General features: G+C 44.4%; 1 protein-coding gene across 1 annotated transcript in view; it reads left to right on the top strand.

Annotated features, from left to right (window-relative positions):
* LOC134738360 (E3 ubiquitin-protein ligase HERC2-like) overlaps positions 1-13,481 on the top strand; it is a 76,137-nt gene that overhangs the window by 17,096 nt on the left and 45,560 nt on the right. Inside the window, exons 8-14 of the mRNA XM_063653140.1 lie at positions 3,279-3,400; positions 5,748-5,906; positions 5,992-6,108; positions 6,522-6,665; positions 6,758-6,882; positions 8,559-8,737; positions 8,825-8,922. Coding sequence (XP_063509210.1) covers positions 6,799-6,882; positions 8,559-8,737; positions 8,825-8,922 — 361 coding nt within the window. The 5' untranslated portion in view covers positions 3,279-3,400; positions 5,748-5,906; positions 5,992-6,108; positions 6,522-6,665; positions 6,758-6,798. The remainder of the gene's footprint in view (positions 1-3,278; positions 3,401-5,747; positions 5,907-5,991; positions 6,109-6,521; positions 6,666-6,757; positions 6,883-8,558; positions 8,738-8,824; positions 8,923-13,481) is intronic.

The following is a 13,481-nucleotide window of genomic DNA, read 5'->3' as shown; positions in this document are numbered from 1 at the left end:
CACCCAGGCTGGAGTGCAGTGGCTAATTTTTGTGTTTTTTTTAAAGTCGAGGTTTCACCATGTTACACCTGCTGGTCTCCAAATCCTGGACTCATACGATCCAACCACCTTGGCCTCCAAAGTGCGGGGATTACAGGCGTGAGCCACTGAGCCAGGCCTAAGCTAACTTAGATAGCAATGGAAACCAAGTAGTAAAGATTTCATAAAAAAACTAAGAGGTCTAAAGTTGTTTTTTGTTTGTTTTTGTTTTGTTGATTTTTTTTCTTTGAGACGGAGGCTTGCTCTGTCACCCAGGCTGGAGTGCAGTGGCACGATCTCTGCTCACTGCGCCCTCCGCCACCCAGGTTCAAGTGATTTTCCTGCCTCAGCTTCCCGAGTAGCTGGGATTACAGGCGCCCGCCACCACGCCTGGCTAACTTTTCTATTTTTAGTAGAGACGGGGTTTCACCATGTTGGTCAGGCTAGTCTCGAACTCCTGACCTCATGATCCACCCGCCTCGACCTCCCGAAGTGCTGGGATTACAGACGTGAGCCACCGCGCCCGGCCGACACTCGCTTTTTCACGCGAATGCATCAAACCTGCCCTCACTCAAGGTCAGCCACAGTGGCCTTTGTTGAGGAAACTGCACACCCGCTCACACCTCAGAGCCCCTGCACTTGCTTCTCTCTCCTTTGTTCTTTTCAAAAAGCTCTTGGAAGCTTCTGCTCAAGTGTTACCTGCTCAGCAAGGCCTCCCAACTACGGTCATTAAAATAGAATCCCCCAACTCAACTCCCCAGTGCCCTGCACATGTTTTATTTTTTACCATAACATTTGCTACTTTTCCAGAATAATGTCTTTATTTCGTTTATTATTTCGCCCTACCTCTAGCAGGAGATAACCCCATGTGGGCTGTTGTACCCCTGCTCCTAGAATATTGTACGTGCTCAGTAAATGTTGGTTGGTTGAGTAAATGATATAAGCAAGCCGCATGTTCACTGGGAGCCACAGTGAAGGCAATACTAGTTAAGTACCAAAGTAACCATAACAGACGGGTAGTTAGTGTCAACCAAATACGGAGGAGGAAAGGTAGGAGCAAGTTAGAATAGCAGCAGAGTGCTGACCGGGGTAGAACACAGGATGTGTGAAATATGGTATGGGAAATAAAATGTAGGCCGGGCGTGGTGGCTCACGCCTGTAATCCCAGTACTTTGGGAGGCCGAGGTGGGTGGATCACAAGGTCAGGAGATGGAGACCAACCTGGCTAACATGGTGAAACCACGTCTCTAGTAAAAATATGAAGAATTGGCCGGGCGTGGTGGTGGGCACCTGTAGTCCCAGCTACTCGGGAGGCTGAGGCAGGAGAATGGCGTGAACCCGGGAGGTGGAGCTTGCAGTGAGCCGAGATGGGGCCACTGCACTCCAGCCCCTGCGAGAGAGGGAGACTCCGTCTAAAAAAAATAATAATAATAATAGGTAGGTTTGGAACAAATGGCGAAGGGTCTTTGTTACTAGGTTACACAATTTGGTCTTCTTGCTACAGACAGTGATTCTAAATTCTTCAGCAGAAGACTGAGATTGGCAGAGATGAGGAGGCCTGGATTATGCTTCTGCTTCTGCTACCTCAGCTGTGTGACGAGTTACTTAACATCTCTGGACCTGGTTCCTCATTGTGGGCCTTTACCACATGTCTTTAACTAAGCCTTTGTTAAAATGAAATGTCAAAAATGCTGTGAAAAGTTTAATGGTGTCTATGTACTTCAGTTGGTGTAATTTTTTCAATTTTTTCTTTTCTTTTTTTTTTTGAGACGGAGTGTCACCCTGTCGCCCAAGCTGGAGTGCAGTGGTGCAATCTTGGCTCACTGCAACCTCCACCTCCCGGGTTCAAGCGATTCTCCTGCCTCAGCCTCACCAGTAGCTGGGATTACAGGCACCCGCTCTCACGGCAAATACAAAAAAATCATTTTTGTGTTTTTGTAGAGACAGAGTTTCACCATGTTGTCCAGGTGTGTTTTGTAGAGACGGGGTTTCACCATGTTGACCAGGCTGCTCTCAAAGTCCTGACCTCAGGTGATCCTCCCACCTCGGCCTCCCAAGGTGCTGGGGTTACAGGTGTGAGCCACCGTGCTCGGCCAAGTTGGTGTGATTTTTAAAGTTTGCTAACTTTGGTGATTTTGTTGCCTACTGATAATCATTTTGCAAAGCAGGTCCTAGTTTAGGTTTTCTTTATTAGAATACTAGTCCATTTTTGCCTGTTCTTTAGTTATGTGTTTTCCACATTATTTAAGAAGGTGGAACGATTTCATAATTTTCTTTTATTTGAGATGTATTTTTTCCACTTTTAACATGCTTTATGTTTAATGAAAGTTCACATTACAAATATTAGTAAAATCAATTGTGAAAATTGAATTTGTTGGCCGGGCGCCACTCCTGTAATCCCAGCACTTTGGGAGGCCGAGATGGGTGGATCATGAAGTGAGGAGTTCCAGACCAGCCTGGCCAACATAGTGAAACCCCGTCTCTACTAAAAATACAAAAAATTAGCTGGGCATGGCAGTACACGTCTGTAATCCCAGCTATGCGGGAGGCTGAGGCAGGAGAATCACTTGAACCTGGGAAGCAGGGGTTGCAGTGAGCTGAGATGGTGCCATCGCACTCCAGCCCAGGTGACAGTGCGAGACTGTGACTCAAAAAACAAAAAAGAGTTTGTTAAAATTTAGAGAGAACAAGCAGAACAAAAAAATTAGCTAGGTGTGGTGGTATGCGCCTGTGGTCCTGTCGATTTGAGTGGCTGAGGTCGGAGATCACTGCAGCCCAGGCATTTGAGACAGCAGTGAGCGATGATCACGTCACTGCACTCCAGCCTGGGAAACAGAGCGAGACACTGTCTCAAAAAAAAAAACAAACAAAAAAAACAAACCCTTCCCCTCCCACACACAAAGAGAATAAGCAGAAAATCATAAGGGTCTTTAAAAGTGTTTAAAATATCAGTAGGTTATTTTTGGAATTTTTAATTCTCTTAGTTGTGGAGTCCTTGAGGATAGGCCCTTTGATCGTCTTTACAACTTCAGTGCCTGGCAGATAATAGCTGCTCAGTGTTTGTTGAGCAATGGTCACAGTTGGGATTACTCCCCTGAGTCCCTCTAAGTAAATTGGGCAGGTGAACCACATGGAGCTTGTCATCTGTGGTTTGGGAACCTAGTTGAAGTGAAATTTAGAAAGTTTTACTGTTTATCTGTCTTTAATACTGGCCCTGCCTCGTGGCTAATTCTTAAGAATAAAAAATATCTCTGTTGCAGGCTCTCCCGGCTGTGATTGACCTTCAGTTACAGAGAGAGGGAGCAGAGTGCGACCAGGTCTGAGAATAGTGAAGCAACTCATTCCTTTCAGGACATTCCCTCTGATGTCCTATTTTCAAACTGTAAGTCAGAATGAGATCACTTATTTTCTTGGTGGCAGAAGGCTGCTTTATAATTTGAAGGCTTGCAAATTGTATGCTGCTTGTCATCCCCCAGCCCTCCACACATACACCCTGGTATAGTTCCATGCATGAACAAACAGAACAACCAGATCACCTTATTTGGTGATGTGCCTCATTCTAGAAAGGCTTGTAAATCCAATTTGCTACCGTAAATGAGTGCCTTTTGTGGGGAAACTACTACAAAAAAACCTAAGTAATTGTTTTTAAGGAACTTAAAGAGTTTACCTTGAAGATAGAATAGTAATTGAGAATTAAATTTAAAAGGCTAAGTAAATAGTGGAAAGAAGAGAAAATGCCTGTGGGCTGGAGTTAATTGCAGAAGTCTTTTTAAGGTGTACCCTGGCTTTGAGTGGAGAGCAGGCTTTGGGTTGCAGGAGGAGGAGGGGAGGGCCTGTCTGAGGGTGTGAGGTTCCTGTGTTGGGAATGAAGAGGGCAGGAGAGGGGTGCCTGGCCAAGGGGACTCTCGAAAGCCATATGCACATGATGGACCCAGCTGGTCAGAAAAGGCCTTCTCTCTGCTTTTTGTGTTTGAAATTTCCCATAACACATAGATTAAAGGGAAAGGGGAAAGTAGATTTTAAATAGCATCATGAAGCATTATGTAAAGTAAATGTGGAGAAAATCTCATATGATAGCCATGGTAAGGTTAGGAATAATTTTCAGTGGCCTTAGGATTAAATGGGTAAAATTCCATTATATGTATTGTTTTAATCACCTCTTCACCTTGTCAGTGGGGGAGGGATTTCCATCCCACAGTACTGACACTGGGCAGATGAGATGGACGGAAGTTTCTTAGTCTTTCACTCAGGATAGAACAGAGAACCAGGGGCTGCGAGAGGCAGGCTGTGTGGTAACGAGAGTGGCTGTGGTTCCTGCAGAAAGACTTTAATAATTGCTTTAAGAATTCCTTGGGCTGGCAGGGCAGTGGGGCCTACTCCTCAGGCATAAGCTGGAACTGTACCTGTGCCTGGTCACTGTGATGAGAATTGTTTGGCATCAGGGGCAGGGAAACTTGCCCTGAGGCCATTAAAACCTCCCGGTTTATAGCAGATGTCAAGGCAACATGTAATATTGGGTCTTAATGTTAGACCTTACACCACATGTATGTAACTTGCATTTAGTGAAAGTTAACATGAAGTGTTAGTAAATATTAGTAAATTAAGTAGTTACAAATCAGTTATTTGAAAGTCAGGTTCATAGTAGCTAACTTTGCAATTTCTTCAACTAGTAAGACTTCTCTACCCTAATCCCCACTGCCTCATACTTTTCATTTGTAAAGTGTAGATTGCAGAGTGCTGGGTTCATTCCATCCATATTCATTTAACAAATACATACAAATGTCGGTCAGCTTTATGAGGCTTCCATACAACCAGATGCATGAGTTTCAGATGTAGAGTTGGGTGGGTTTTGACAAGTGCACGCAGTTGGGTCACCACCATCAAGACATGGGGTGCTCCCGTCGCTTCCAGGGCCGTCTTTGTACCCTTTTGATCCCCACTTCCTACCTCTAGTTCCTGACAACCTGTGATCTGCTCTCTGTTGTTATTATTTTGCCTTTTCTATAATTTAATATAAACAAAGCCATAGAGTGTATGGTGTTTTGTTTCTGGCGTCTTTCACTTAGCAGATGTCTTGAGAACACGCCATGTTGTTGTGTGTATGGGTAATTCATTCCTTCTGTTGCAGATGGACCATGGTTTTGGGCCATTGTGAATAAAGCTGCAATGGACTTTACAAGTCTCTTTTTTTTTTTGAGATGGAGTTTGGTTCTTATTGCCCAAGGTGGAGTGCAATGGGGCGATCTCAGCTCACTGCAACCTCCGCCTCCTGGGTTCAAGTGATTCTCCTGCCTCAGCCTCCCAAGTAGCTGGGATTACAGGCACCCACCACCATGCCCAGCTAATTTTTTATTTTTAGTAGAGACAGGGTTTCTCCATGTTAGCCAGGCTGGTCTCGAAGTCCTGACCTCAGGTGATCTGCCCTCCTTGGCCTCCCAAAGTGCTGGGATTACAGGTGGGAGCCACTGTGGCCTGCCTGTCATACGAGTCTTTAACAAACACTGTTTTTATATTTCTACTGGATACCATGCTTGGCATCGGGTTCCAACTGAACAAAAAGTCATGGAGGTGTTAGGTGTTGGAATTCTCTCTTCCTTATTTTATAAAGTACCTGGAAGGTGAAACTGGCCTGATGCTGTGATGGTCTAAATTTGGATATTGAATTTCCTTTGCTAATAAGAAAAAACACCAAGAAGAAGGGCATTCCTGTTTGTTCCCATCCTCCCCAGGGTCTCTGGAGGAGCCTAAGGTGATCTCCGCCTTCTCTGGAAAGCAGGCCGGGAAGCACGTGGTGCACATCGCTTGCGGGAGCACTTACAGCGCGGCCATCACTGCCGAGGGGGAGCTGCACACCTGGGGCCACGGGAACTGCGGCCGGCTGGGCCACGGTATGTCTGCTCTGCATGAGTGGGAGCGTGCAGCAGGAGATGGCCTCTTACAGGACTTAGTAACCTCTGTCCTATCTGTTTGAAGGCTCCAGTGAAGATGAGGCCACTCCGATGCTGGTAGCTGGGCTTAAATAAGGACTGAAGGTCACCGATGTGGCGTGTGGGAGTGGGGACGCTCAAACCCTGGCTGTCACTGAGAATGGTACGTAGAGCTCTCACCACCCTGGATAGGCCCTCAAGGACACACATGGCAGCTTCCCTGGAGGAAGAGATGAGGAGTACAGTGGGCCTCATGAGGCCGCCCACCCTGTCATCCAGTGGGTGTAGGGCTCAGTGGCATTGGGGAAGAGGCCCTGGTGGTTACTGGACTTGTTTGCCTGGGGGCTGTCAGCTGGTTAGCAGCTGCTGCCATTCCTGTGTGGGCATTTTATTTATTAAGAATGAGAGTTGAAATGGAATGATTGATACTCTGAATTGTCTCTGGTTAGTAGTATTACATTTCTTAACATTTGGCCACTCTAGATTCCCTGTGGTAAGTCTTTCTGTATTCTGTAGTCTGACGTTACGGTATCTACTTGCTTTTAATTTTGGTTTTATGTTTGTGTTCCTAACCAGACAGTGGTGACCCTGGCCAGGAGCGCGGACGTGCTGAGCATCGTGCAGTCGGCTGCCCAGGCCGTGCTGCAGAGCGGCTGTCCGTGCTGCTGCCCACCACGGAGGAGCAGGCCCGGGCACTCTCTGCTCTCCTGCCCTGCGCAGGTGGGCTCGGGGAAGGAACAGGAGAGGGCATGGGTCAGGGTGCTGGGAGGGGATGGCGTTTCACTCCAATTGCCACACACTTTCTATTTCAGTTTCAGGCAATGAAGTGAACATAAGTCCAGGTCGTCAATTCATGATTGATCTTCTGGTGGGCAGCTTGATGGCTGCTGGAGGGTTGGAGTCAGCCTTACACGCAGCCATTACTGCGGAGATCCAGGTATGGCCTTGGAGGCACACATGACCTGGTGGTGCACTGAGATTGGAAATACACACTCACACATGTGAAGAATAACAGAACACAGTAAAACACTCAACTTTTATCATATCCAACTATTTTTTAAATTAAAATTATTTTATGTGCTTATTTATTTATTTATTTATTTATTTTTGAGACGGAGTCTCACTCTGTCACCCAGCCTGGAGCGCAGTGGCACGATCTCGGCTCTCCGCAAGGTCCGCCTCCTGGGTTCACGCCATTCTCCTGCCTCAGCCTCCCAAGTAGCTGGGACTACAGGCGCCCATCACCACGCCCGCTTAAGTTTTTGTATTTTTAGTAGAGACGGGGTTTCACCGTGTTAGCCACGATGGTCTCGATCTCTTGACCTTGTGATTGGCCTGCCTCAACCTCCCAAAGTGCTGGGATTACAGGCGTGAGCCACTGCGACTGACCTTATGTGCTAATTTAAAATTTTTTTGAGTTACGATTTAATTGTGATGAAATACTGCAGGTTGTCTGTTTCAGTGAAGTTAACAGGTAACCTGTTCCTCATGTAGACCATTCCCGTCACCCGGAAAGATCCCTGTGCCCTTGGCACTTGCAGCCAGGATACTCCCCTGCCCTGAGATTAGATTCATTTTGCCTGCTCTGAGTGTTGCAGCAATATAACTGTATAGTATGCATACTTTCCTGTTTTGCCTTGGAGAATGATTTTCAGATTCACTCCACACTGTTATGTGTATTGTGACTTCGTTTTTCTTATTGGGAAGTGTTCCATTTTATAGGTGTAGTACTGTTAGTTCATTCCCCTATTGAAGGGCATTTAATTGCTTTTGGTTTTTGTTTTCTTTTTTTTTTTGAGACAGGGACTTGCTCTGTCACCCAGGCTGGATGCAGTGACCTGATGTTGGCTCACTGCAGCCTTGTCCTCCTAGGCTCGAATGATCCTCCCATCTCAGCCTCCTGTGTTGCAGGGACCACAGACATGTTTCCATGCCCAGCTAGTTTTTTGATTTTTTTGTAGACACAAGGTTTCGCTGTATTGCAGAGGCTGGTCTCGAACTCCTGGGCTCAAGTGATCCCCCCACCTTGGCCTCCCAAAGTGTTGGGATTACAAGCGTGAGCCACCACGCCCAGGCTTTCTGGTTTTTGGCCGTGTAGAGCTGCCACGATTGTGCTGTGTACAAGTACTTTAGTGGACATATGTTCTCCCTTTGGGTAAACACTTGGAGTGGAATTTGTTAGGTCCTGGGGTCAGTGTGTGTTCATAGTTTCCCCAAGTGGCTTTGCCATTTACATTTGAACCAGTGTGTGTGAGAATTCCAGCTTCTTCTTGTCCTTACAAAGCAGCTGGATGCTGCGTATGTGGGGCAGATCACATTGGGTTTTGTGAGAGCCAGTAGCAGGGTTAAGGATTTTAGGGACTTCACAGAAGGAGGTTGGAAAGCATCAGCAGAGGCAGCCTGGACCTTAGATCTGTAAAAAGAAGACACTGTTTGGAACCGCACAACTGAGTTAGGGTTTCCAACAGGGCAGGTGGGGGCCTGTGGGTAGGTGTGTGCGTTAGCCACAGAGGCTGGGATAGCTTGGCATTGGGGTCAGGGCTCAGCCAGCCTGTGTGCCTTCACACCTGCTAATGAGATCACTTGTAAACAATTTCTGTTTATGAATTACAGGATACTGAGGCCAAAAAAGAAGCACAGAAGGAAAAAGAAATTGATGAACAGGAAGCGAATGCCTCAACATTTCATAGAAGCAGGACTCCATTGGATAAAGACCTTATTAATACGGGGATCTGTGAGCCTTCTGGCAAACAGTGTTTGCCTCTGGTTCAGCTCATACAACAGCTTCTTAGGTAAATTGTAGTAGCTGTACTGTATTGTATTTATTTACTTTTTTTGTTTTTTTGTTTTTTTGAGACAGTTTCACTCTTGTTGCCCAGGCTGGAGTGCAATGACGCGATCTTGGCTCACTGCAACCTCCACCTCCCAGGTTCAAGTGATTCTCCTGCCTCAGCCTCTCGAGCCGCTGGGATTACAGGTGTGTGCCACCACGCCTGGCTAATTTTGTAGTTTCAGTAGAGATGGGGTTTCTTCATGTTGGTCAGCTTGGTCTTGAACTGCTGATCTCAGGTCATCTGCCCACCTTGTCCTCCCAAAGTGTTGGGATTACAGGCCTGAGCCACCATGCCCAGCCTACTTATTTACGTAATAATTTTTTCTTTTTTTTCTTTTTTTTTTTTTTTTGAGACGGAGTCTTGCTGTATTGCCCAGACTGGACTGCAATGTCACGATCTTGGCTCACAGCACCCACTGTCTCCTGGGTTCAAGCAATTCTCCTTCCTCAGCCTCCCAAGTAGCTGGGACTATAGGTGTCCACAACCACACCTGGCTGATTTTTGTATTTTTAGTAGAGATGGGATTTCACCATATTGGGTCAGGATGCTCTCAAACTCCTGACCTCAGGTGATCCACCTGCCTTGGCCTCTGAAAGTATTGGGATTACAGGCGTTAGCCACTGTGCCTGGCCTGTATTGTATTTTAATGGGTGATGATTGGATTTCATATTAAGATAGTGAAATATGGCACAAGAATCTCAAAAATGTGTTTCGTGATTGAAGGAATATTCTGAAAATTACCTAGTATAGATGTTAGGATAAAGAGCAGACCCTTTTAAATATAGGTGAGAGGAGAAGTTGGAGGGTATGATGATACTCAGAAGTTTTTCACAGGCTGCGTGCAGTGGCTCATGCCTATAATCCCAGCACTTTGGGAGGCCAAGGCAGGTGGATTGCGAGATCAGGAGATCGAGAGCATCCTGGATAACACGATGAAATCCCATTTCTACTAAAAATACAAAAGTTAGCTTGGTGTGGTGATGGGCGCCTGTAGTCCCAGCTACTTGGGAGGCTGAGGCAGGAGAATGGCGGGAACCCAGAAGGCGGAGCTTGCTGTGAGCAGAGATTGTGCCACTGCACTCCAGCCTGGGTGACAGAGCCAGACTCCGTCACAAAAAAGAAAAAAAAAAAAAAAACCTCAAGAAGAGCAAAAAAGCAGGTGATTTGTGAAAGAGATTTATTAGAAAATGAAACACGTTTGTACCTCTATTTAATAAAAATGTGCTTTTTGTAAACTTGGGCTCTTGGCTTTAGTTTCTACACTTAGAGAAAGCAAAGCACTGGCAGGTTGGATCAGGAAGCCGAGGACAGAGCAGGGAGCCCTGGGCAGTGGCTGCAGCTCTCAGCTGGCCTGTTCATGGGGCCATGGTGGGTCTCTGGCATGGGGTGGGTTTGTGGCGTGGTGTGGGCCTGCTGTCCACAGCCAGAAAAATGAACTTGGTGGACACACAGTAAAATTTTGAAACAGGAAGTTTTAGAGCAAGTTTCTCTCATAGATTTTAGCAAATGCTATTTTGAAAAATGTTTTTCTGATATTTGTTTTGTTTTTCTAGTCTGATAATGCATATTTTACACATTCTGGTCTTTAACCAATGGAAATAAGAGAACTAAATAAGAGAAGTGATCTCGGCTCATAGCAAGCTCCGCCTTCCAGGTTCATGCCATTCTCCTGCTTCAGCCTCCCGAGTAGCTGGGACTACAGGCGCCCACCACCACGCCTGGCTAATTTATTGTATTTTTTAGTAGAGACGGGATTTCACCATGTTAGCCAGGATGGTCTCGATCTCCTGACCTCATGATCCACCCGCCTCAGCCTCCCAAAGTGCTGGGATTACAGGTGTGAGCCACCGCACCCAGACTTGTGAGGTTTTAATATGAATTATTAAAGCTATGCTGGTTAGACAATTTGGAAAATGTTTCTTCTCCTGTTTCTGACAGAGTTTATGTAAGATGTGTGCTATTTCTTCCTTAAGCATTTGGAAAGAATTCACTTATTAAGCCATGTGAGACTGTATAGTTTTCTTTATAAGGTGTTTAATTACAGGTTCAATTACATATATATGAATATTCATTTTGGTAACCTGTGTTTGCTGAATCAATTTGTTCATTATCTAAAATTTCAAAGTTGTTCTATTATTTATCTTTTTAATACTTATAAGGTCTGTGGTTGGAGTTTGTGCTTTTTGTCTGTTTTCTTAATCTTGCTGGGGGCCATCAGTTTTATTAGTGTTTCAAAAAAGCAGACTTTGATTTTATTCATCCCTTTACCATACTGAAAATGTTTTGCTTAATTTCCAAACTTATACTTCCACTGCGATTAAATATTTGTATAACTAAAACTCTTTGTATTTGTGTCCTCTCAATGATCGTAAATATGATTAATTGTTATAAATATTGCTTCTGCACTTGAAAAGGATATGTATTCTGCATGTTGAGTGTAGTGTACCACGTATCTCAATTAGGTCCAGCATGTTAAATGCATCCTTTAACGATTCTATTTCCTTACTGACGTTTGTCTGTTTATTTTTCAGTGGCTGAGACACAGATATTAAAGTTTCCTACAATGATCGTCAACTTATTTCTTTTTTTGTTTGTTAAGCTTTGTTCTGCGTGTTTTAAGGTTACCAGGCATAAACAAATTTAGAATTCCTTTTTCTCCCTGCTGGTTGCACCCTTTTATCATTAGGAAATACCCTCTTTATCTCTCACATAGCTCTTTCATTAGAGTTTTTTTTAATATGTAAAAGAAAATAAAGTCTTGGAACTGCCAAACCTGTTATGCTAAGGGAGACGTAAGTTTGGGAGCTGAGTCATCCAACACTACCATTCTTTCTCCCCAAAGAGAGAGCTGCCATTTCACAACCCTGTGTGATGGCATTAGACATAAGCCAGGTCCCCACTGCCACAAAAGGCCACATACCTCTCCATATGGCCCCCCTTACAAAGTGTTCACAGGGACATTCCTTGCTGGCCCCTAAACCTTTCAGGATCCATGTCCCCCTATAAAATAAGCATATGCCCATTTTAACCCTGGCTCTGCAACCTCAGTTGAAGACGTAAAACTGAGTTCTTTTCAATCTGGTACTGACATTGTTGATTACAGGCTTACCTTCCCAGGTACAGAACAAGAACATGAGATCAATCACTCTTCCACCTACCCTGAGATGGCTGCATAATTGATCTTTCCTCCCTCTTTTCAGATGTTTACCTTATCTTATGTAAAATGAAGATTTACTGAGCACTGATTAGAGCTTCCTAAGAATGTAACCACCCCTTCACTGCCTGCTCCCCCTCCCTTTCTTCTCTCCTGCCTGCATTCTCCCCTTACATGCTCAGTTCCCAAAACCCTCTTTGGAAAGCACAGGTCACAGGCGTTTCTGTGGCTTGTGTGTTTTTTCCGGGGGTGTCGTCAAATTGTGGCTCCACAAAGCTCTATTGATGGAGGCACTTGCCTCAGTCAGTCACTCATTTTTTGACTAACAGATATAAATACAGTTACCCCTGTTTTTATTTACTTAGTCTTTGCTTTGTCAGTCTTTGACTGTCAATTTTTCTTTTTTAAAAATGAATTTTCTTGTGTATAGTTAAGGCTTACAACATGATGTTACAGGTTATATATAGATTGTAAAAAGATTCCTATACTGAAAGAAATTAACACACCAATCATTTCACATAGTTCTCCATTTCCTTGTTGCTTTTGTGGCAAGAGCAGTTGAAATCTACTCACTGAGCATGAATTTCACATACAGAACAATTTTGTTCCCTGCAGTCCTCATGTCATACATTACATCTCTAGACTTGTTCATCCTTCATACCTGCTACTTTGTATCCTTTGGCCTCCATGTCCCCAATTCCTCCCCTCCCCTACCTCCCCTGGTAGACAATGTTTTACTCTCTATCCCTGTAGGTTTATTTATTTACATTTTTACATCCCACATATAAATGAGTTTATACAATATTTGATTTTCTGTGTATGCTTTATTTCACTAAGCATGACATCCTCCAGCCTCATCCATCTTGCAGCAAACGGCAAGACCTTGTTTGTTTTCCTGGCTGAATAATATTCCATTGTGTATGTGTGCCACAGACTCATCCATTTATCCATTGATGGACACTTAGATTGTTTCCATATCTTGGCTATTGTGATTAAGGCTGCAATGAACATGAGAATACAGGTATCTTTACAAAGTAATGATTTCATTTCCTTTAGCTGTATGCCCAGAAGAGGGATTGCTGAGTCATATGGTAGTTCTATTTTTAATTTCTGTAGAAATCTTCATACTCTTTTCCAGAATGGCTGTATCAATCTACATTCTCATCTATAGTATGCAAAAGTTCCGATTTCTCCGCACTCTTGCCAACATTTATCTTTTGACTTTTTGATAATGGTCATAAGGGGTGTGAGGGGGTATCTCAGTGGGTTTGATTTGCATTTCCCTAATGATCTGCAATGCGGAACACCTTTCAGATACCCACTTCCTATTTTCATGTCTTCTTTAAAGAAAGGTCTCTTCAAGTTTTTTTTTTAAACATTTTAAAAATTGGGTTGTTTCGAGTTGTATCAATTATTTATATATTTTGGATTTTTTTTGAGACAGGGTCTTGCTCTGTTATGCAGACTGGAGTACAGTGGCACGGTCACAGCTTACTTGACCTTCTGGGCTCAAACACTCTCCCATCTCAGCCTCCCAAGTAGCTGTGA

Source organism: Pongo pygmaeus, chromosome 16 (assembly GCF_028885625.2).
Source record: "Pongo pygmaeus isolate AG05252 chromosome 16, NHGRI_mPonPyg2-v2.0_pri, whole genome shotgun sequence".
Lineage (NCBI taxonomy): Eukaryota > Metazoa > Chordata > Mammalia > Primates > Hominidae > Pongo > Pongo pygmaeus.
Note: the sequence above shows the minus strand (reverse complement) of the source record. Positions and strands in the feature narration are given on the sequence as shown.